The 24929-nt window shown below is 45.1% G+C and overlaps 1 protein-coding gene across 4 annotated transcripts in view; it reads left to right on the top strand.

Moving 5' to 3' along the window:
• The first annotated feature begins 690 nt into the window (after nucleotides 1–690).
• ALDH1A3 (aldehyde dehydrogenase 1 family member A3) overlaps nucleotides 691–24929 on the top strand; it is a 37091-nt gene continuing 12852 nt past the window's right edge. For all 4 annotated transcript variants that reach the window (XR_012652765.1, XR_012652764.1, XR_012652763.1 and 1 more), the window contains exons 1-9: nucleotides 691–828; nucleotides 4441–4545; nucleotides 10595–10735; nucleotides 13016–13145; nucleotides 14842–14903; nucleotides 17646–17774; nucleotides 20196–20309; nucleotides 23396–23498; nucleotides 24169–24353. Coding sequence is in view for 1 of the 4 variants with exons in the window: in XM_075044971.1 (XP_074901072.1) it covers nucleotides 730–828; nucleotides 4441–4545; nucleotides 10595–10735; nucleotides 13016–13145; nucleotides 14842–14903; nucleotides 17646–17774; nucleotides 20196–20309; nucleotides 23396–23498; nucleotides 24169–24353 (1068 nt within the window). In the remaining 3 variants the exon portion in view is untranslated. The remainder of the gene's footprint in view (nucleotides 829–4440; nucleotides 4546–10594; nucleotides 10736–13015; nucleotides 13146–14841; nucleotides 14904–17645; nucleotides 17775–20195; nucleotides 20310–23395; nucleotides 23499–24168; nucleotides 24354–24929) is intronic.

Here is a 24929-nt window from a genome sequence, read left to right as displayed (position 1 = left end):
TCTGCAGAGGCACTGAGCGAAGGACAGGGGGGTGCAGGTTGGGGTAAGGAAGTCAGGGCACCGGGAGCGGCAGAGAAAGGCCCTCGTAGCTGGCAGCAGAGGAGGTAACGTGAGCGGTGAGGGGAGAGCCTTCCAGACGAGCCACTCCCTGACACCCACACCGTGCCTGGGGAGAGCGGAGGTGTTCCCGCGGAGAGACCGACTTCTGGGCAGGTTGCCGTGGGAAGCAGAGGCAGGAGGCAGCAGACGGCACGTCCTCCCACGCCACCCTCTGGGAGAAGCCGGGGTGGCTGCCCTGCTCCCCGACCCCCCCGGGTGGCCGGGGCAGGGCCCCCCTCCTTCGCTGCCCTCACCAGGGGAGAGGCCGCGACCGACGGCCAACCTCCGAGCAGAGCGCTCCGCCGCCCCGCGGGCCCTCCCCGCCCCCCGCCACGGCCCCGCGGGGAGCCCCGAGGCGGCGGGCGCGGCCCGCGGGCGCCCCCCGGCCTGCCGGCGGCGGCGAGGCCTCGGCGAGGCCTCGGCGGGGCGGCGCCGCCCGTTACCTGAGGGCGGCGGCGGCGGCGGCGGCGGCGGCGGCGCGACGGGGCGGGGCGCGGGCGGGGGCGGGGCGCGGGGCGGGGCGGGGCGGGGGCCAATGGGGGTGGGCGGCGGCGCCCGGCGCGCGCCGCTCTTAAGGCGGCGCCGCGGGCTGTTAGCGGCAGAGGGCGGCGCGGGTTCGACGGCGGGGCCATGGCCGCCCTCAACGGCGCGGTGGAGAACGGGCAGCCTGACAGGAAAGTGCCGCCGCTGCCGCGGCCCCTGCGGAGCCTGGAGGTGAAGTACACCAAGGTGAGCCGGCGAGGGGAGGTGGGCGGTGGGCTTCGCCGCCGTGGCGTCGCCGGCGCTTGGTGGAGTCAGGCTCGTGGTGAAGTATTATTTTTGTAATGTAAAATTTTATCCCTCTGTGCTGTTTTTCTTACTTTTTTTTTCTATTCCTCCTGCCGCCCTACATGGTAGGCTTATGGGGATGCGAGTGTGGTTGAGTGACTGGAGCAAGCAGATGACCATGGCGTTTCTAGGGGAGCTGCTGTTGCCCCAGTCCCTAAAGCCCAAGAAACCACCATTTTTTTAGAAAGAAAAAAAACAACCAAAAAACCACCACGAAACCTGTGGTTCTGTCCCAGGTGCCCACGGGCACCTCTCCCTGGCCGTGTGGCAGGCCGATCAGTGGCCAGCCTGCTGTGAGAGGGCTGCGGTGCCGTGCTGGCCTGTCCGCTCCCGGTCACCCTGACGGCCATCTTCCCAAGTGCCCCATGCAGCTCTTGCAAACTGACCCGGTAAATGCTTTTAGCATCACGTTAGCGCTCAGTGAAATTGGATTTGGATGGGGTGAGCCCGGGCAGAGGCAAGAAGGGCTTTATCTGCGAAGAAGCTGCTTGCCTGGGTTGTTCATCCTTCCCTGGCCTGGTGTGAAGCTCCCCTGTGGTGGGATGGGGTGCTGCTGGGGGGGGGGGGGGTCGGTGCCAGAGGACAGGTTTGGGTCCTGGTGAATGCAGGGAGCGTGGAGGAGGGCCAACGTCCTGCAGGACTGGGCCTTGCAAAAGGGCTCTGTGATGGGATCGGGCCACCCCGCAGCTCCCGAAGAGGAGTGGTGTTCACGCACATCTTGTTGGTGGTTCGCCGTCCCAACGGAGCTCCTCCATGGCCTCCCTGCAGGATGAGGAGTCAGGCAACAAGCCCACACAAACCCATATCTCTCTGGTCTCCATTGATCTTCCCTTTAAATGACCTTTAAAGGGTTGCTCCTGACCTTTCAGATTTAACTGAAGGCTCCTGAGCATGATTACTCTGTCTCTGAGGTGAGGCTGGCATTGGTGTGGAGCTGAGCACCGCTGCAGAAATCCCTGCTCCCTAACACAGCCGTAGCTCTGCAATAGCCGAGGCGCTTTTTGTTCCACAACAGCCTGACCCGCTGTCTTGCGCAGTGGGGAAAATATCCTGGCTGGTTGTGCTGCTAGGCAGCCTTGACTGCCATAATTTGAACTATGTGGCTGGACTAAAAGAGCTGGAGGGGCTGAATGAGTATATTAATTACTGCTACATTTCTGTATTAAGTATTAAAAAAAAAGAAAAAGCAAAACTTGAAGCTCGTTCTCTTGCAGTGAGAAGGAGTAAACAGCAATAGCTTATCCAGTGAGGTGTTGATTTGAATTATGCATCTGAAGTACTGAAACAGATTAGCAATTAGTGGTAATCACTGGACTAGATTAATTTTTAACATCCCAAATTTATCTACTTTTTCTTTGTAAGATAAACTTGCATTTAGCAGCAAATTGGATCTGCAGCTGCTGATTGCAGAATGGCGTAATGCTGCACAAACAGCTCTTTGCTGCATCCAAAATGGACACGGCCATTAGAGTTCTTCTTAAATATCCAAATGTTCTGTTTTTTGTTATTTTTATTGTTGTGAACACTTTTTTAAATACTCCTTAGGGATCTGATCCTGCAGCCATGTATGTTTTAAAACATGCGTTTTTTATTCGCTAGAGTTTTGCCAGAGACTCTGTGCACTGAAGGTATCAAGGTAGTCTCTTAAAAGTGGAAACCAATGTTAATTAAAAGTGTGAATTTGACATTTGATCTGATGCTCCTGGTGCATCTGAGAAAATAATGAGCCACAGTCAGTTTTCATAAAACTGCAAGGGGTTTTCTACAAGCTCTGAGTTTCACCAGATGTTTACAGCTGACGGCACACTTTCGTCTGCTTAGCGGAGATTTTTATTTTCGGTTCTACCAGTTACGGGGCTGCAGGAGAGGAAAAATTTTCAACAAAGATCTTACTTATAGAGCAGCTTAATGCTTGTCATGGATGTGTGATGGAAGTGATCTGTCCACAATCCCGTGTCCCAAATCCTGAGTATGAAGCATGAACGGCTGATACACTGTTCTGTTTGATTTCAAGTCCTGGCACCAAAGACTAGGGCTATGTGGTGTGATTCCCAGAATGATGCCAGCATATATGTTACATTTAAAACAGCCTGATCCTGTCACTCTTGTGTTTTACTACTTATAGCAACATCGCTTTCCCATCCCAACCCTTTCACATAGAATTAATGTTGAATGTGGAGGAAGAATGGTATCCTTCCCCAATCCTTAGTTTGTGAGGATATACCTGATGCTGTAATTTTACAGTTCCTGTCGTATCACCCACATTTATAATATTACTTTCTTTATTAGTGAAACAAAGGAAAACTGAAGTTAAAATGCGTAAATGTTAAAATGCAGCACTTGGATAACAGAGGTAGTTTGGGAGCATTAGTGTCAAGTTAATATTTCTAACGTATCTTTTCTTGTGACTTCACTTGACAACTTTTTTCCAAGATTTTCTTTTTTTCTGCCTGTCTGAAACAGGTGGGTCCAAAAGTGCAGCTTCTATGCTGGTTACATCTCAGATGCTTTTTGCAGAAATAGTCAGGAGAAACTGCTTTCAGGAAAAAAGCTGCCCAAGGAAAGAAAACTATGACCCAAAGCAGTGGGAATTCTGAATGTAAGGGATGCAACATTAATCTCCTGGTGGTGTGTAGCGACTCATAAACAAGATTGTAAATGTGGATGACTTCCAAGTAAAAGTACTAGCTTACAGTTGCTAACAGGCTACTAATAAAGATTACTTCATCTAATCTTACTTGAAGTATATTTATAAAATATAACACTGCCAAGTTAGATCACAGTGTGGGTAAGATGCATGTTGAATCAATTCATTGTATATAGGTATTCATGTTCTGTTTACAGTGAGTAACAACACTCTAGTATTTAATGCATTTTCAGTTACGCAACACTGGGACTGTTTGTTCTTGCTCTGGAAATGCAATATTTTGAAACACTTAAATCTTGTCACAGACGACTCCAAGTGATGTGGGAGGCTTGATCTAGCCCGTGGCAAGGCATGGTGGGGTAGAACTAAGCCAGTACTTGCCCTCCTCCGGACAGTGCTGCAGGGGGCAAGTCGTGGAAGTAGCCCAGGGCAGGATACAAACAACCAAGTAATATTGTATGCTGGCATTTCATTTGTAGCATGTAACAAGGGGCTCCTTTTGCCTGAACCATACGAGTTTCTCTTGGTGTCTGCTTGCTGTTCCCATGGAGATGTATTTCAAAAACTGTCTGTTTCTCATTGCCAAATTATGGTGTTATACTGTGTGGGCCCCATCCTCTGTCTTCCTCAAAACTAACTGGGTGCACGAAGGCTTTTTCGTCTGTTCTCTGGCTCAGGTTCTAGTTTGGATAAATGCTGTCTGTATCGCAAACGGTCTCCCTGGGAGAGAGACTGAACATGCTTGACTGCCATCAATGGAAATTGAAGAGCCTCGGGACCTTTGAGGAGTACTTGTGGTTTTTTTGCATTGTCTACATCAGTTTTTTTTTCTCCTCCCCATCCCACTCCTCTTGTTCTCTCTTCAGATATTTATTAACAATGAATGGCATGAGTCTACAAGTGGAAAGAAGTTCCCCACCTACAACCCTTCAACGTTGGAGAAAATTTGTGACATTGAGGAAGGAGACAAGGTAAGTGTTGTTGAAAAGGCAGTGCAAAAGACAGTTTCTAAGGGACTTCCCTTTTGTAGGGAGGCACACAGAGGAAAAGCTGGCTTTTAATGACAACATACATCTGGCCAGACTGTAAACCGAAGGTCTGGGACACTGGATGTGCTGCTCAAGAATTACACAGGGTGGGTGGGATCAATCCTGTCCGACTCGGCAGAGTCACTTTCCCTCGTAGGAACTCCCTGCCAAACACTGTCAGAGGAATGAGATTCAGCATCGTTCTTGTGTTATAGACTGGAAGGAAGCAGCCAGTCTGGGGAAATAGTAATGATGGTGTATGCACATCCCTGACAGAAGTTGGGCCTTGTGTTGGGAGTGGTTTATACACAAACGGCATGGCAACCTGGTGGAGACACCGAACTGAAACTCGCCCTATTTTAAACACAATCAACAAATAACCTGAGTGCTTGGGGGAATTTAAGCTCAGTCATGCAAACACTGCCCACTTTCTGCTGGAGACGTGGTGCTGCTTTACCAACTGGTATCACAGGTTCTGGCCTCCTGCACAAATATGGCAACTCTCAGTTTAAACCAAACCAGTATCTCCCAAGAACTTTAGTAGTCCCTGGCCCTGGTGTGATGTAGATTAGCCTGGGACATAACTGCCTGGGTTTGGTAACAGCCTGAGGTGAGGAACAATCAGATGTGACGCTTTTTGTCCAAAACAGCTCATCACGTATGGGCCAACTGGCCTGATCTATGGGAAGGAGCTGGCCCAAGAGCTGGCTTTTTGCAGTGTGTCATGGGAAGGTGATTCACGGCTTCTCTGCTGTACCAGGGCTTTGGCTGCTCATTGCTGTGGGCAGTATGTGATGGGCAGTGTGGACATTTCTGTTTGTACTGTGGTATCTTTTTCTTAGTATCTAAGCCTGTCCAACACTTGTGAGGCCCAATGCCTGGTTTCCAGCTAGGTAGCTGCCTTGGGGATCCTTTCCTAGTAGGAGTGATACTAGTTGAGCAGGGGCAGTGTGTTTTCTGGTATTATACTGTGTAGAGTATAGAGCCTGACCCTTCTGGAGATGGGAGCAAACTTGCTTGGCAATACAAGCCTCCAGCCTGCATGCAAATAGTGTGTAAGGTAGCTGTTCTTTTTGGATGGCACTAAAGCAGCCTCTGAGACCTATTACCATGGGAGATCTGTGCATCTGTGGCACAATTACAGATTAAGACATAACCAAACATTATGTGTAATTTCTTTATACTAACTGGGTAGGACACAACTGTTTTGAATTGCAGTGGCATGTAAACAGTGGAGTTGAAGCTAACTCTGATGCAACTGTATTTTGCTAGGCAGAATCCATGACATTGTTATTGTTCCCTGAGCGAAGTGTCTCCTCAAGCAGTTACAGAGCATTACATGAGTATTTCAAGCCTGATTCTTAATGACTTAGTTAAAGAAATTCATTATGCAGAACTAAAAGGCCAGTTTTGCAGTTTGCATCCTTGAGACTTGTCTCTGCCTGAATTCAAGGATAACATTCAGCTTCTAGCTTGCAGGAGAGTCACTGTAAACCTTTCTTTGGGGCCAGTCAGTGGAGCCCTCTGCCCGTGGATATTCAGCATAGTTGGCTGACTCCTTGGTGCATAGAATAATTGCAGGCAAGAATGTAAGTTAGCTGCACCTTGGGTGCTGAAAGCCTCTTCTTCCACCCCTTTACATCATACTTTAAAAAAAAAAAAAAAAAAAAATTTTTTTTGCTCTAAATAGGCTTTTGTGATAGACTGAGTGGGGTTAGACCTGGATCTGGATTAGCTAGAAAGCAGAGTCATGGGAAAGAAGCATCCCAAACTAGCTTTTTGGCTACAGGTGACACTTGACCATGTCCCACTGTCCTCTGGCAAACTGAGTCCCCTGAGACTTCCTTTGCCCTGGTTGAACATCCCCTCCTAGATCTGTAACTCCAGTCTGTTGGAGTCACTACAGAAAGTGGTGAGTTGTGTTTGGTGGTGCTTTCCAGCATCTTGTCCCCATGTGCCATCATACTTGATTGTGTTGGTCAGTACCACTGCAGGGGTGGCAGTTCCTGGTGCTGGCTCTGGCTTCAGCTGTGCTGTGGCAGGGTTGGCTCTGCCTTCACAGCAGGCTGGGAGCGGGACTCCACTTCCCTAGCCCTGAACAGAAACCTGCCCCTCCCTGGCTGTGCAGAGTGTGTTTTGCTTAGTCTACACGTGAGGGGTGGGAATTTGGCAGCTGATATCTCAGTGATGACAATTTAGTCTGGTGCTGAAACTTGGCCAATGCTTTATGAGGCTAGGAGCAAAGGTTTTGTTGTTTGTTCTTTAGTTACAGAATTTAAGACAGGATTGCCCTTGATGGCATAGTTGGGGGATAAAGGAAAGTCTTGTGTGGAAAAAGAAGCACTGAAAATAAAATGGCAAATGCTTCCACTGGATGCTTGGAGGCTTTTTGCCTCCCAAATAATGGCTTAGGGTCCAAGTGTTTGCCAGGTTGATAATGGAGAAAGAATAGCTTTCTTTGTTAGACTTCTGCCCCCAGCAAATAGTGCAGCCCCAGAACTTCCACCCTGTCTGGGTGTTACAATGTGAAGGTAAAAATACTTGTGCCATTGCTATTTCTCTGGTGCTGTCTAACTCTTGAAGACAGGCTTTTTTTCTATTAGCAGCTTGCTAACATCCATCAGGGGCAGGGGGAAAGGTGCTCCTTGCTCAAATGAGTGCCTGGCTCAGCTGGCTGCCACAGAGCATGGGCAGCAGGTCCACAGCTGTGACTGTCAAGCAGACTTGATGCTCTGGAGCGTGTGTCATGATCACTTCTGAGCAGTTCACTCTCCCATGTGGATCTTTGAAGGGTTGTAAGAGGGTTCTGTTCTCAGTCATCCTGCCCCCCTCAGATTGCAGTGGCAGGCTGAGGTAAGAGGCTGCAGGAATATTATTCCCTACAGCAGGTTTGCAATGCCCTCAATAATGGTTTTGGACACTTTAGGCTGTTAAGATGCTGTTTGTAGCTGTTTTGAACTTGGGCTCAAAAGTTAGAGCAATGCAATGTGTATACTGTTTGCAGAGGGTTTGCAGGGGAGCAGGTCAGGGAACATCTTCTAATCAAGAAACTGTGACATGCTCAAGCCCTATGTCAGAGAAGTGCCTTTCCAAAGATGTGCACAGTGGAGGCTTCCTGAAGAAGTTAGTAATTGAATTGAAGACAGTCTCCACTGGGTGTGCTCCATCCCTGGCTCCTTACTGGCCAAACTGAAGCAGTATTGTGCACATTGAGCCTGAAGCAGAGCAAGGATTTTTTGCAGGTGTTTTCCCTACTCACAGAGCCAGTGGGGTGATGGTCTCCACTGTGCTCTGCAGCCTGCTGCTGAGACAGGAGAGAGGAAAAAGGGGCAGGATAGAAATGGAGCAGTGATGAGCAGGACTTGAGGTAGAGGAGGAATGTGGAGGAGGTAGCTTAGAACAAAGAACGGTGTGAGTTTGTTCAGGGGAAAATGGTATGCGGTTGTGTAACTGGGGGTTGTATCATAATGCAAACATCCAAGGTGGGTATGGAGGTTTGCAGGCATTTCCCAATGCTGCAGTGCTTGACTTTGCAATCTTAATATTCTCTTAGTGGAGCTTTTTATGTAATACCCTGTAAATCTGTGTAGATCAGAACTAAGCACCAGGATGCACGGACCTCCTCCTCCTTGTGGTTTTGTATACCACAGTGTGTCCCTGGCACCTTGACAGTTATGAGTTTCTTTGTCACGCATTGTGCCTACCTATTGCAACATGCCTGCAATGAACATGCCATTCAGACTCCCCTAATGCCTAGTCATAACAGGATGGATTAAGAATGGCATTTCAGCCTTCCTGAAGAATTTCCTTGTTTTTGCTGGTCTCTCAGGCCTATTGAAGCTGTACAGGCTCACAAGATCTCACTTGGTGGTGCTACCCCTGAGGGTGTTTTGGGAAAGCCTTTTTGCTTGTGTGATAGTGACTGCAGTCTTCAAGCCGCTATGTGTACCCAGCGTGTCTGAGAAAAGAGACAAGAATGAAAACTAGCATTTGCAGGAGCTGCAGCGGGGCTCAGGTGCTCCCATGTTTAGAGGATAGGGAAGATCTGGGCATGCACTGAAGTCCTCTGCCCACACAGCCATCTCATCCCTGTTCCTGTGAGTGCCAGGATGGTGGGAAGTCCCCCAATACCAAGGGCATGCTGCGTTGTGGCCTGTGCCACTGCAGACCTAATGCTCTGCATGTCAGTGCTCCAAGCCTGGTCACAGAAGCTAATTACTGCTAAGGGAAGACTTGTTTAAACCTGACACACCTCTTGTGTTTCTTTGTCTGCTTTGTCACACAAAATATTGCCTTCTTTCAGCTTGAGTCTTCATTCGAGCAGGCAGGATGAGGAGTACATAAGCATGCAGTGGCTGGGGATGCCTTCTGGCTTTTGCGATGTGCCAGTTTGAATCCAGATCAACTCAACTGAAGCAAACCATTCTGAAGGCCTGTTCTGCCTGTGGGTGATGGTCCCCAGGCAGGACATGCCTGCCTGTTCATAGTGGCTGCTTGCTACCTCTGCCTTGCCACCACACTTGCTTGACCAGAGCCATTCTTAACCCCTTGTAACAGCAAGTTTCCTCCAACAGTTTCCCCATCAGTGTCCTTCCAAAAGGGTGGGGTTCTTTTCCTGGCAGTATAGGTCAGACTGTTTTACAGCTGTGTAATCTTCTTGTAAAGAAAAGAAGCCAAATTTAGTGTAAGGTGCCATTTCAGTGGGTGATGACTTGCTGTTTTCTCCATGAACTTTTGCTGTAAGAAGGCAACATGTCTCCCCATAACATTTTAATTGGTTGAGCACCACACATTTCCCCATGAGGGGAGAATGACCAGACCTTGTTGGATCAGTGCAGAGGCTTACTTCTTAATTGTATCCAGACAAGACTTGAGATAAGACGTAAATGAGAGCAACTGGTGAAGCACTCTGAGGAACAATCAAGGCCTGAAACCCTCCCTCCTTTCCCACCCCCTTGAGCTACATGTTGTGGTGAGGTGCAAGTTCTCCATCAGCTGAAGTGAGGCATGGGCTGTGCCAGACATTACGTAGAGCAGGATTCTGTCCAAAGTCAGGGTGAAGTATGCTTTATGTATGCTTGGGGTACGGCCTTGGCCTTGTGGATGTTGATGGCAGTGTTCCCATTGACTTCACTGGGTCGGGAGGTCGCCCTTACCTTCACTTTTTTTAATCAATGTATGTGGGAAGAAGGGAGGAGTCCAGGGCATACTGTGGCCAGAGAAAATGCATGAAGCTTCTCTGGGGATGGTGCAGTGGGGAGAGAGGGAATTTGCTGCCTGTCTGAGTAGTAACTTGGGTAAACAGGGTTAGATTTGGTCCAGAGTGTGGTAAAGCAGTTGGGAGATGGAGAGTGGCACTAAGTCTGTGTAGGTGAAATGCCTTTATTGTAGCACTGACCAACAAAACCCTTCCCATCTGGTAAAAGTGTTCTGGAAGTATGATCTAGGATCTAAGGGAGCTTTTTTAGAGTGTTAACTCTTACTGGCATAGGTTTCAGTGGGACTGAATGGTGGGATCTGAGATGTGATTGTTCCCCTGGATAAAACCATGATCTCTCTCATGGGGGACTTTCCTTCCCACACTTGTTCAGAGGAAGATGATTCATGTAGGCCAATGGCCTGTCACACTTAGGGAGGCTGTAATGGGAACAGAATTGGGATCTTGTTTCTCCATCCTCCTCCAGTGTCACTTACATCCTGTATCAGCAGGAACATGATTCTGGATTACTGTATAAACAAACCAGTTGCATAAAACTACCCTTGAAAGACCCTATTGGTGCTCTGACCCCAAGGTTGTTTATGAGCCCAGGCCAAAGCCAAAACTTACTGCAGACTTGGGTTCAAATCCAGGAGTAAAATGGAAGTGGTTTTGTCAGACAGCTTGTTTTAGCCACGACAGCATCAGCTAGGAAGCAGCCTGATGGGGTTTCTGTGCCATTGTCCAGTTCCTTCCTTGTAACCTAAGGTTTTCTTGTGTATGTGACTGCTCTAGCCCGATGTGGATAATGCGGTGGAAGCAGCGAAGGCAGCATTCCAGAGGGGGTCTCCGTGGAGACAGATGGATGCCCTAAGCAGAGGACGACTCCTGCACAAGCTGGCTGATCTTCTTGAGCGAGACAGAGTCATCCTGGCAGTAAGTACTCTGATCGGTGAGCAGTGATAAACCTGCAACAGCTGGCTGATAACTCAGCTCCAACCTTTTGATTTTGCTGCATCCATATCTACCTAATGTGTTTTTTTTCTCTCCCTTTATGAAGGGCAGAAGAGTCCATGCTGGAGTCATGGCTTATCTTCCTCATTCTGCAGGATGATGTTAGGGGTCTTAGAAGAAGGCTGTTAGTTTTTCTATATAGTTGACTTCCTCTTCAAAACTTTAGCTGGTTGTTGAAGTGATTACAGATATAAATACTTAAATTTTCAAAGCAACAAACATATTCTTGATTTAACAGTCATCAATGTTCATAGCTGTCTCCCAGTTCTTATCTTAAAAAAAAAAAAAGCTACCAAACAAACCCAAACAAAAAAAACCCCAAACAAACAACAAAGAAACCCAAAACAAACAACAACAAAAACAAACAAACCCAAACCACTACAACTGACTCAGTCCTTTATTTAAAAAATGCAGGCCAGTTTGACTTCTTTGCAAATTGCTTCCTCTAAAATGGGGGGCTGGCAAGAGAATCTTTCTCTTGCTGGATGTCATCCAAAGTTTAAAATGTGTGTAAGTGGGAACTCTTTGTTTCCCTACTGAATTTACTGGCTCAGGAAAATCTCTTTATAGCCATGAAGCTGTGTTAACTTGGACTTCAGCACTGAAGAACTATTGCTAATGATTCCCCATCCTGTCCTGAAGGAGTCCTTCTGGTGCAGAACAAGGGGAGTAGGACCCAAGCTGAAATGCACTGCAGTTGGTAGAAGCCTTTAGACTCCATGGGCCTTGGACATCTTTCCAAATTGTGCCCACAGATCCTAGCATCTCTCAGTGTAGGGCTACTGTCACTCCATTTCTAAGATCTTGGACCTGAGCACTCACCACTTCAATGCTGCACTTTGGCTCTGCTTATCTTCAGGGGAATGGCATTTATGACACTCAGTGCTGTTAGATATCTTTAAGTTCCTGAGCTGATGTCCCACTGAGGTCAGTAGGACTTAACATACATGGGATGTGCTTAGGAGCCTGTACTTGCATGACTGTTTTGAGCTGGGTCTCTTTCTCCAACACAGTGTCTCTTAACCACATGACAGCCTCCAGTTTCAGCAGGACAAAACCAAAAAAATCCAGGTCTGGCAGTTCTGGCCAGCAAATAAAAGGGAAAAAAAAAAAATATCTGTGTCAGTGTGAATATACCCTGTTCATTTTCTGCTCACTTTTTGATGTGACTTCAGAGGACCCTCCTTTTTCCATAAACCAGGACACTCATTTCAAGCTTTCTGCTGTCCTGATCTGGGAGGGCTTGTTTGGCATTGTTATTTTCACTGCAGAAAACCAGCCGTAGCTGCCTTGGCTGCATGCTAAGTAATGACTTATAAAAATCAGTTGTTTTAGCAGACGTTCAGAGTGGATAACAATCCTAGTTGTTCCAAGGGGAATGTCTGTTCAAGTGCTGCTTGGACCCTAATGTCTGTGGAAGATGATGAGATATGACTTCATACGTAAACAAAGATGTTTCAATCTACCAGGGGATAGTACTTCCTTTATGGATGTGCTGGCCATTTGCACCAATATCCTGTTTAATGACCTGAGTACAGAACAAAGCATTCACTGAGCTAATGTCCAGAACAGTGAGAAGGACACAGGCCGAGACTGGACTTCATTTAGAGCTGCTCAGCATCAATGCAGCTTTAGTGAAGCAACTTCTCCCTTGCCTTAGTTGCAGCATGGATCTGAGCCCAAAGGTTTTTTACCAGAACTCTGTAAAAAATGTGTTTTCTATCATCCTGTGGACAAAAGAGGCTTTTCAGAGGTTGGTTTTAGGGCTGTGAAGTAGAAAAAAATAGATTTCCAAATAAAAGGAAAGTGGGTCTGACTGATTTCAGTGACACCATCTGGAATCCAGAACATCTGTGTTGGAGGGTCAGTTACGGTGAAGTCATGACACTCACGTCATTTCTGACCAATGCCCCGGACCACAGCCCTCTATCTTACCCACAGCCACCTTCTTGGGGCTTTCAGAAGATGCGCTTTCATTGCAGTCACTGAACAAAGCAACTTCTGTATGCATCAGGGTTATTGGGTCTAGTCTCCCTTCTACCATATTTGTATTAGCAACTTCATTCCTTAAATATAAGGGGAGGGAAGGAAACCCCATGTCTGCAGCACAAGGCAAAATAAAATTGAAAAGGAGTTTCTCCAAAAGCTTTTTTTAAGAAAAAAACATTGACTTATCTGACTGCATGCAATTTGTTTTTTCAGACTCTGGAAACAATGGACACAGGAAAACCTTTTCTGCAGGCTTATTTCATTGACCTGGAAGGTTGTATAAAAACGCTCCGATATTATGCTGGATGGGCTGATAAAATTCAGGGCAGAACTATCCCAGTGGGTAAGTTCCTTCAGACCCGGTTTCAGAGCTGGGATGGAATCAGGCTTGAGGGGGTGGAAGGGAGGCCTGCTGGAAGGGAGATGCATGGAAAGGCCAACTTCTGAAAACCTGCAAAAACAGCCTGCATTTCCTTTCTATCTCAGGATGCATTTTAAGTAGATGGGTTTCAAGATTTAAACTAATGGGAGAACAATGTGAATGCCTGGATAGATCTCTGGAAAATAATGGATGGGCTCTTTTGTTGCTTTTTTAACAGAGAAACCTTTTGGGTTTTAAATTCAGACTAATTCTTAAAGAAAAAAACCTACACGTTATAGGGGAGTTTATTCATTAGGTATCACTGAAATGAATTAAGATGTCAGAGAGTGTAAGGACAGAGGTTTCTAGGGAGAATTGTATGAAGGCAGCAGCGCTTGTGCTGTCCTAGATGCCACAGGGATGTGGCAGAGGGTTGGTGTGGAATCTCCCAGTGTCTCCCACCTCCACTGATGTTCCCACATCCCTGACAGTGCTGGCTCTCAGATGTTCAGAGAGATCATGTAGTGCTTTTTCTTAACTTTTATTAAAGAGAAGGTCTGAGATGTTGACTCCTCTCAGGAGCCACAGCACTGAGCTCTTGGGGCAACGCTGTCAATTTTTCTGACACTTGAAAGAGGTTTTTCAAAATGTTTCCTAAGCTGCAGAGCCAGAGTAGTCACACTGCACTGTTGTGACAGGGACAGAGAGAACACTTTGGCTCAGCTATGTAAGTTCAAATATGGTTTTGGGGAGACAAGTTAAGACAACGGATGTCCATGTGGCACGATGAGCCACATTGTATTTTCAAAATCAGCCTGTTTTGTTCCTGCATGTGGGTGATCACTGAGGCTGTGTGAAGGACAGGCACTGCAGACAAAAATTAGCCACCAGACAAGAGCTCTGAAGGGCTGAACTAGCTCAGCCTGTGCAGTCAGCAAAAGGAGTGATATTAGTCATATAAACTGAGATCTGTCACCCTCATTCAGAGTAACGTGAAGCTTTGCTTGCCTGGATGCTGCTCATTGGTCCTGATTTAAAATCACTTCTAAAAACTGTAATTAGAAATGTTCGTGTTTTCTGTCAGATCTTCCCAATGAAACTAGGTTTTCAGCAAGAATGAATTTGTAAGGAAAATGTCCTTCCTGCTTTCTCTTTGACAGAGTAATAGCAGTATTTTAAGATGAATGGTATTACTTTACTCCTAGAGTTTCATCTTTTTGTAATTTCTTACTGGAAGTGCCATTCCGCTTACACTGAATATGATTCCTGTAATAAATGGGTTTAAAAACTTTTGCCCTCAGAGAGACAAGTGCTTTTCTTCTTTTCAGTGAGACACAATCTGAATGAAATTTGTGCTTGCTCTTCAGTGTGGTAAGGAGTTACCCTCCCCTGAGCCTCAACACAGGGAGTTTGCAGAAGGAATTGAACCCCTGGTTTTAAATGGCTCCACTGTGACCGTGAGCAGTTTGGCTTTTGAGCTAACACAAGACCTATTCTCAAACAGATCATCTGCCTGGAGTGTCCCAGAGGCATGTGTTAAGATGAACAGATATAGGGTTCTCTGTCTAATACGGTTTTAGTTCTGTCCCCAACCTGTTAGTGTGCAGTTGGCTTACACTGTTTCTGTAGAAGCAAGGATTTTGACTGGTTTGTCTTCTTTTATTGTTTTGTCTTGCAGATGAGAACTTTGTCTGTTTCACCAGACATGAACCAATGGGTGTCTGTGGAGCTATAACTCCAGTAAGTAGCAGTGACAGTGCTCTGCATCTCTCTGAGAACTGGAAGAAGTACATGTGCACTTCCCATCTTATACTGCAGCCATTTGCTTCCTAGTTAAGTACAGCTGTTCTTCAGGGAACTCCCATCACAGTTGCCTGATGTAGTTTCTTGTTTTACCCCTATGCCAATTGCTCTTGGCAACACAAAGTCCTCTGCGATGGAAGGGTGGGTCTCCTAATCAGATGCTCTGTTCCTCTCTAAGGCTGACACCAGTCACCAGAGACCAGTCAGATCTCTCTGACTCTTGCACTGCTGGGATGACCATCTTGTCATTACATGTGCTAGCTTTTTGCTGCCTAGTGCTGATGCATAGTTTTGAGTTTTAAATCATATCCATTATTAATAACCCCTGGCTGTTCTCTGAGCTTTCTGTGATTAAATCTCACTGAATAGAGTTTTCTTTTCCTTGAGGTCTCATTCTCTGCTGAGGGGACAGTGTGGCTAGTTCTTGGAATATCTCCAGTTTTAGTGTGTGTTGTTTGCTCCGTTTAAACAGATGACCAGGAATACTCTACAGCTACATGGGAGACACAGTTTGTTCCTGTCTGGTTGTAAAATGCTTTGAATGTGGTATCCTACAGGCCATGAGGCAAATGGTGGTGTGCCAAGATTCTCTGTTTGGGTACTTGGATCAATAAGAGTCCATGGAAGATTTTTACCTTTGGGATGAGGTTATATGAGAGACTGAAAGCAATGCATGTGGGGTATTGGATTTGCTGGACCCTGGGAATACCAGGTCTGGACCAGTTCCCAAAGATACCTGGGGAAATTTTGCTTTTTCCTTCAGCAGGACTGAGCTTATATCCCTGGTGATAAGATGGTATGGTCTATTTAGCAATGCCAGGGTGAGGCAAAGTGGGAGATGGTCAGTACTAGTTATCAGACGTTTGGCTTGATGACTTCTGCACGGCTTTTCTGGCTGACCAAGCAATATGACTGCTTGTGAGCAACTAGAATTTATGACTTAAGGTCAAAACATCAGGTTCCTCATGTTGATCACCAATTAAAAGGTATCTCTCTCACACTTAGCCACCTTTGGCACTCAGCAATTCTTTGGAAACTATCCCTTTAAAAGCCTACATGTAGAATGCTTTGGAAGGCCACAATAAGGGGACATAGTGGCACTTCTAGTATTTCAGGTTGACCCTACATCAGCAATAAATACAATAGAAAGTACAGAACCAAATTTGACTCAAGTTCAACACTGTGTTTGAAAAAAGGATGATTGGGGTCAACAAAACCACATCTGTCTTCAGTTTATTTAGAACAACCTCCCCCTCCCCCCAATTTTTTCCCAGTTTGATATCTAATACCAACAGTCTGTGGGTTTGTGTATTCCTACTTGATTTAAAGAGATTTTGTCACTATTCTGCATATGTCTCCCTAGACCAATTAACAGCCCTCCCATTTTCCTGTGGCTTGACTATATTTAAACCAACGTTCTTAGGAAGGGAAGTTCTTAGAAAGCGCAGCATATGACTGAACTGTATCCCAAGGTGATGTCATGAGGCAGCCCTGGAGTCTTTTACTGTTATTTTCACCAGCCATTCTGCAACAGAAGGCTTCTGATGGAGTTACGTCATGCTCTGAAAGTGTAGAAAAGTAATGTAGGTGTGGATGGCTCAAGCTGCAAAATCAGGCCTTCAGGAAGGCTTAGGAGAAAAAGACAAATGGGCAAATCATGGGATATGGCCATTGGAGAAGTTCACTGAAATGAACCAGGTCTGGGAAACAGGGAGAGGCAAGTTGAAGAATAGCACATTAGACTAAATTCTGCTCTGTCTCAGGGCTGCTGCGTTAGAACAGAACTCATCTCTTAAAAGCTACACTGCTAATTTATTTGTAAGTGTGAATTTGTGGATTCCTAACATATTTGGCTGCTTTGTTGATAGCTGAAGGCCCTTGGCTTGAGTCTTGACAAGAAGTCCCCTTACTGTTGGCCTGCTTCCATCATCCCTAAAGCAGCATTAATTATTTTTAATGAAGAAATCCTTTCTGCTGCCAAATGACCTTTCTGAGATTCAGTGTGAGCTAGATTTTCCACTTCTTGCTTAGGCTCCAAGATCTACAAATACACATGACTAAGAAAGAGATTAGCACAGAGGAAGCCGATGTGGACTGGTTCCTAGTTCCAAATAAGAAAACTAATTGGAAAGGAGCAATTTACAATTTGAAGGGAGTATAAGACCTCCCCTGGATTTCCATGACTGAACAACCCACTGCAGTTTCCTAGTTATAAACCTGGAATTGAATGATACTGTATAACTATTCAGCCAATACCTAACACAGAAAAATGAGGTTTTTTCAATGAGCAGTTGCACCCTGTAGTTCCCCCACATAAGGATGCTGTACAGAAGTGATGCATCACGACACTGCCTCCAGAATAATTTCTGTAAACAGCCAAAATCCTGTACAAAGTGTGATCAAACTCCTGTAAAGAATGAGGTCACATCATGCAGAGGTTTGTCCAACTTACATGATTAGCTTGAGGACTGCCAGCAATATTTTGGATCTCAGGGGGAAATCAAGGAAGTTATACTCCATAGTCCAAGCAAACTCAGTATCGTAAACAGACGCTTCTCTTTGTGGCTGTCCTCCCAGTTGCTTCTTTCTCCCTGAGCTGTGTGAAGGTGGGGATAATGCTGTGTGGAAGTGAGTAGGTGACTCTGCTGGGCTGATCTGACCAGCCTTGTGTTCTTGCAGTGGAACTTCCCATTGCTAATGCTGGTTTGGAAGATGGCACCAGCGCTGTGCTGTGGAAACACTTTGGTTATTAAGCCAGCTGAACAAACTCCTCTCACATCGCTGTACATCGGCTCGCTGATCAAGGAGGTAAGGAAATCTGAACATCCCGTCTAGGTACTGTTCTTTTAAGGTGGTAAGCCAGACTGTATTTTGAATTGGCTGTGTATGTTTGTAGGTTTTAAAGATATTAAAGCCTCACAGAGGAAAGTGAGAACAACCTCTGTCTTCAGTCTTTTCTTGCAAAGGCCTTCTTGACTGACAGTGGCTGGCTGGGAGGCAGCAAAGATCACAAAACCTGTAGGTTTTTTTTCTTTTCTTAGGAAGCTGCAGAGAGAAAAAATGGTGCTTTTATTCCTCTGCCATGTCTTCCCCTCTCCCAAATGAGGGAAAGACTACAGCTCAGTTTTATTAGACAACGGGACAAAAAAGAGTGCGATTAGACAGCAGTATTGTGTTTGTACGATTTTAAAGTGGGATAATTCAAGCAAGACAGAGTGCCATGGGAAACAATTCTTCATAATTTCTGCAGTTTGTAGAACAATTCAGCTATGTCTGGCCTTTAAAGCCAACTCAATACTGACATAAAGGGAAGGTCATAGGTTGGGATTTCAAAATGTTGGTTTAGGGCCTGTCAGGTAGGATCTCAGGTGCCCTCAGATCTATTAATCATACAGAGCTGGTGGTGGGTGCACAGTACCTTCCAGGACTGGTCAGTACGTCAGCTTCCTATATCTATGTATGTGAATAATTGTGAGGAAAACTAAAAGGGTTGTAGATACCCTTTTGTTGCCTCTCAGCTGGAAAAATCTGTTTGTTAGGCTCAGTCTAATGATAATGATGATTTTGTCTGTTCTTGGCTTAGCCTGGGAGAAAATAGAAGGATATGTTAATAATTGACACTTAGGCCTCCTCTGTCAGGAAAGGCAGTGCAAAAAACACTACCAGTTAAGTATCTCCTGCAGTTAATTGACTTAATAAGGTTACACAAGAAGAGTGAACATAGGGTGCAGTTTTCATGACTTATAGTTAGCCCTGCCACAGCACTGCTTTTTTCACTCTGACATACAGCTCCCCAAACACAGGCATAGCATTGCCCTCAAAAAAAACATTCAGTTCTGGTGAAATTAATGTTTTGAGCTGAAATTCTAAGCTGCCTGTTTCTCACAATTGTCCTTCAAGGCAGAAATGTAACTAGAGCAGAATAATTCTATTTGAAGATGCTCTTTTCTCCACCCAGAATTAGCTAAATTCTTTGCAGTTTTTCAGAAGAATAAGTTAAACTTTTTTTAAAAAAATCTTTAAAAGGATGCAGAAGATGTTAACACACAAGCAAAGCTATATGTTAGGTTCAATGAAATAATTTTGGGCCAACCAAAATATTTTGGCTTTCATTTTTGCTGAAAAACAGAAAAAACTTTTTGGCTCAGGATGGCCTGAACCAATTTTTTGCTTCCTTGTGGCTTTGCTGCTGACTCCAAACACCATTACTTGCACAGTTTGACATGCAGTATTTTCTTGAAAACTCATTAGCCAAGATGCAAACTCTGTTAAACTCACTTTTATCATTGTCATATCCATAGAAGAACTCAGACTGCCCTTCCAATTTATGAGAAGAAAAAATAGGGAAGAAATATCTTATGAAGATAATTTTTTGCAAGGTAGTACATGAGCAATTACTTCAATATTTTCTATATTAGGAAGGAGCAACTGCATTTATTGAGAATTTATTTTAAAAAGCCACAAGAAATGAAGTGAACATTTAATATCTTGCAATTCCACTGTTAGAAATTGCAGGGCAAACAACCTTGTGCAATTGGTAGTAGGGGAGGGCTAACCTAGAAGAGCATAATCCTTGAAACTCTTGTTCCAGGAAGTAAAAACAGACCAGTAAGTCCCACACTTCTCCTCGCACTAGAATTTCACCTAAAGTTTTGCCATTTGTGTCTTTTGGCAAAATTACTAGTTGGCTAATCTGGGTTGTAAATGTGGTGGAAACTGGAGTAAATCTGTTGCCATCTGCTCTTGTATTCGTGTTTTATTAGCACCATCATCTAGTGAGGTTTTACCGACTTCTTAATCCCTCCGGCCCCTGAAGAACCACAAATGTCAACCTTTGTTCAAAACAAACTTTCATTCAGTTACCCCTTGGCTCCAGCTGCACAGCAGTAGCTGGGGGCCAAGTTTGGCCAAAAGACTTACTCTCTTTTGACTTGAAACTGGGACTTCTCCAAGAATTCTTACTGAAACTTGGCATTTCCTACGCATGGCTGTTAGTTTCACCCACATCTACTCCAGCTGGTAGCACACAGCCATGTTACTGGAAAGTCTGGAAAACAGTGATGTATCTGGTATGGGCTCCTTGTCTGCAACTTGCAATTCTTAATTGCAAGGAATATAGTGCAACTAATTCAAGCTTCCTGAGAATTGCACTGCACTCTCAGGAGTGCAGATCAGCTCCAGAGTGCTCAAAATCTCTCTCTACAGAGCTGTATTTAACCTCTGTTTTAGGTGGGTTTCCCTCCAGGTGTGGTGAACATTGTGCCAGGCTATGGCCCCACAGCTGGAGCTGCTATTTCTACCCATCACAGCATTGATAAAATTGCTTTTACTGGATCAACAAAGGTAGGTGATAGATTTCTCATAAAATACCTGCTGGTCCTCTTTGCATTCTCTTCTAAAACTGTCATCCACATAAGACTGGACCAATGAAATGTCAGCGATTTCTGTATAGCCAGCACCATTTTCCATTACGTTCCATGTGACAGGATTTCTCAGAAATGTTTGGGATTTGTCTAATTCAGGTCCTTGCGCTTGTGATAATCTCACATCTCTGTAAGATGGGTTTTGCCAATCCGTCACTTTTCTGTGAGAACTGTAAGTAAAGATGCTCTGACATAAGATAAGACAGTCTACAGGAGAGGCTGGCAGTGACTTAACATCGTGTCATTGACCTGATGAAGCTTCTGGGCAAGTTTGCCTGCCAGTCCTGCCCTGCCAGCGTGTGCAACTGGTAAACATGTCAGTCAGAGCCCTGAACAATTCTTCCTCAGCTTTAGTTACTTCTGAGGAACTAGGACTTAAATAAAAACATGGCCCAGTGCCCGAGGCTTCCTCTGCTGACGTGGACAGGATTAACATTTGAGCTTCTTTTGAGACCTGCACAGTAAAGCACCTTCTATTCAGTTTTTTCCTGTAAATAGCTACAGCTGCCTTGCTTACAAGAGGGGTGGAAGTGAGACCTCTGCACTATTAGACACCTATAGCCATCCTCTTCTGTACCTATACGGGGGAAAGGAGCCCATGGCTTGGCCTAGTCTGTGGAATTGAGCACAGCTCTGACATGTAAACTTATTTGTCTCCAGTAATCACTGCTGAAAATTCTCAAACAAAAGCTTCCTTAGAAATGTGAACGTTTTTCCAGTCACTGCTCTAGATTTTTATTGCAATATATATATGCACCCCCTGAAGAGAGGCAGTGTCCAAACAATGGAAATGCTGACACCAATGGATGCAGTTGAGGCAAATATAGTCTCTTTTATTTCTTTGAGTAACATTATTCTTGTTGAGCGTTTGCCGAATTAATCCATTCTTATGTCTATTCTCAAAATTGCAGAGTGTAATCTAAATGTGTAATGATGACCAATTACCTTGAATGGTATTCTTGGTCGGTAAAGGTAACTCACTGAACCCTTAAAAGCTGCTGCATTTAACAACAGTACCATCTAGTGGCTTTGTGTACATGCTAACTGCTTTGCTTATCCCATAGGAGAAGGTGTGTTAAGCCTCTGTTTCTGTATAGGGATCATGGGAACAAACACGAATGCAATAAAGTAAAAGTTCACCATGAGCTTTTACTCTCTTGATAGTTGGTCTAATCTAGGAGTTTACCCAGTTACATGCTTCTCTCCAGATCCTAGATCAGAAACTTTTAGCCCAGATGAGACGCTGGCTGTGTGAAAACAATAGAGCTTATAGACTCATCCAGCCCACATGGATCTGTTTGGGTTTTTAATGAAAAAGGACTATCTAGTGGATTAGGGGCAGAAGGAAAATCGCAGCTGCTGGAGCCTGTAGGCAAAAAACTCCTATAGGTGTTGTGCTTGTCTTCCTAATCCATGGGTGTACAGGAAACACCGAGGGAGACAGATTCTTTGCTAATGCATGTGTAATTTAGAAGTGTTTTCTTCCCCCTCCACCCATCTGTGAGTTCAGCTGCATCTCTGCAGTATTTGCAGCATAATGCTACTGTTTCTGAGCCAGGAAGTGAAGCTCATTCAAAATATATTTTGACTTAGTTTTTAAGCCCCAGCTTGGGCTCAGTGCCAGCCTGGAAATACTGATCTTAAACTCCACGAGTTTTCCCATCTAGATTTCTTCCTTTCCTTTAGTTTATTAACTTGTTCCTCTTTGGCCAGCTAGCTTGTAGTAATGCCTCTTGTGAAGCTATGTGTATCTGCAGCATGATGCATCACTTATTTCTGCTGTCTCTAGGACTAGGCTGCTGAGTGACTAGAGGTGATCTGTACTGCTAAGTTCAGGAGTCTTGATCGAGTTACAAAGGCAAACTATGAGAAATGCAGATCTATAACTGCCAGCTGCCCCATGCTTTTCTTGCTCACAGCTCCACGCCAAGGCAATGGTATTTTTAGGCAGAAATTAAGTTAAGATTGCCATGTGCAAAGGTAAAACACAAGAAAAACAGTTACAAACTGTGGAAATTCAAATATAAGGTCACACTTAAAAAAATAACCTGCCTTAAGAATTGAAGCTCCCAAAGAGTTTTAACTCATACTGTTTCTAATGAAATTAAATTACGAAATGATTCTGATGCTTGGTTTATGCTCTTCTTATGAGGAATTCAATTTTTTTAAATAGAAAGAGAAATTGCTGTTTTGGTGTTACCAGTATAAAAAAGAAATAGCACAGTCAGTCAGAATTTGGGGAAAACATTTGGTATGAAACAATTTTTCTGTTGGGAGGAAAAAAACTTAGTTTGACATTACTTTGATTAAATTCTGAGAGCAGAGTAAATCCTTCCCTTCAGGAGAGGGTGGCCAGATAAATTCCACCAGATGGTCAGAGCAGGTTCCTGGGCAGAAAGAGCCATGGCAGAGCTAGCTGGAGTTTGTTGACATCCTCAGGTACTGCCTTGGAAGGAACATGTCTCAGCTGCTCTTGTGTGTGGAGCAGTTCAGCCTAAACTCTCAGAAAGAAGTAGTTTTCTCCTAAATGTCAAAATCATGCATGGCTTTCTGGTATGGGAATGGTAACAGGTAGGAACAGTGAGTTCTCATCATTGCCTTGGCAAGATCTACTCTAAGAAGTTGAATTCCCCATTTTTAAAAGTAAAACTCGTAAACCTTGGAGCCCCATTGATAGCCAGTGTTGCCCACTAGCTTGCACTGGGTGGGAAATACCTTGGTCTGCAGCTCTGGGCAGCAGATAACTTCAGGATACAGTTCCTGTAGCTCTCACACTTAGCCTGCCCTTTCAGATCTGCCTAAACCAAACATTAATTCTGGGGCTGCTTTTGACCTAACACATCACAGCAGTAGGAAACTCAAACCATTTAAGAGTGCTATCCCTGACTTTTACCTGCTTCAGCTACCCACCAGGCTCTTCTACCTTTGTGAGCATCACACTTGACACACTGAGTTAAGACTTTCAGGGGAAACAGCTTGTGTCCTCTTTGTGTCTCAATGCTACAGGTTGGAAAACTGATCAAGGAAGCTGCTTCTAAAAGCAACCTCAAAAGGGTGACATTAGAGCTTGGAGGGAAAAACCCCTGCATTGTGTGTGCAGATGCAGACTGTAAGTATTGGCTGCTGTGTTTATTTGCTGTAGGAGACTACGAGCATGGTGCTTTTTGTGTGTCTCTGCTGTCCTCATTTCGCATGTTCCGTTGTGACTTTGTTGCATTAGTGAGTAGTGCTAGGAGATATGTGTAACCTGTAACCTCCAAAGTGGTTGGAAAATCCTATTTGGCTTGGGGAAAATAGTCTTCACTCTCTTGCACAGCACAGCATAGGTCAAAAGCCAGAGGTATTTGTGCCGTCTGCTAATAATGGGCATTGCAAGGACCTGGTCTGAGCTGGCTGTACAACAGAAGGGCACACTGCTTTCTAAACAATTGCTACTGAAACTAGTCTTCAGGAACCCACGCAGGATATCTAGGAATCCACATCTGAATTCCCACAGCAAGAAAAACTGGTTACTGCCCTCTGTGAGTCCTTGTGGAAGAAAGTATCAGGAGCTATGGCAAACTAGACCTTGAGACAAAAGGCAGGAAGGGGGGTGGAAATAATAAGAGATCTGGTTTGGGGGCAGAATGAGACCTTGTGAGTGCCTTCAATGGGTGTGGACCATTGTCAGCATTTTTTAAGGAGGCTTTCAAAAGAGAAAGGAAGAAACAAGTCTGGAAACACTGGAAGGCTGAAACTGTGCATGTGGTAACACTTTTCCCTCTTGGGCTGTGTTGCAGTGGACTTGGCAGTGGAATGTGCCCATCAAGGTGTGTTCTTCAATCAAGGGCAGTGCTGCACAGCTGCCTCGCGAGTGTTTGTGGAGGAGCAGATATATCCAGAGTTTGTCAAGCGCAGCGTGGAGTATGCCAAGAAGCGACTTGTTGGAGACCCCTTCGATGCCAGAACTGAACAAGGACCCCAGGTAACTGTGTGCCTGAGAACAGTTGTTTGTTTTTTGGTTGTGTTTTTGTTTAATTTGTCTTGTGTAAATATTATCCTTACGAATATGGTCCCAGCTGAAGTGCTGAGGGGTGAGTAATGTATCATGGCTTTATTTTTCTCTGTACTTTAAATATCAATTAATCACAACTGTTGAAATGTTCTGTTGTAATTTTTTTAAACGCAAATGTATTTAATTCACTTCTTATCCAGCTTTATGGAAGGGGCTGTCTCCCTGGTACAGTAATACAAAGCATGTTGCAGCGAGCAATAGCAACGCACAGAAGAGCGCACTGCAGAAATGGTCATTCCATTACTTGGCTGTGTTGGTGATGACAAGTAGTTAGAGCCCAAGGGCTCCTGGGTTCCTACTTTCCCTCTCTTCCTCTGCTCCCTTTCTGATCCTTTGGAGAAGTTTCAGCTGAACTGGGAGGAAGAACCACGCCAAGCTGCTGTCATGACCAGCCTCATCAATGCTTCCAGAGCCTTCCTCGTATTTTTCCTTCCAAAGCAATCTGAGCTGTGGTGGAGAGCTCTGGAGGAAGATGATCCTTGGGTC

The sequence above is a fragment of the Buteo buteo genome, chromosome 13, assembly GCF_964188355.1.
Source record: "Buteo buteo chromosome 13, bButBut1.hap1.1, whole genome shotgun sequence".
NCBI lineage: Eukaryota > Metazoa > Chordata > Aves > Accipitriformes > Accipitridae > Buteo > Buteo buteo.
Note: the sequence above shows the minus strand (reverse complement) of the source record. Positions and strands in the feature narration are given on the sequence as shown.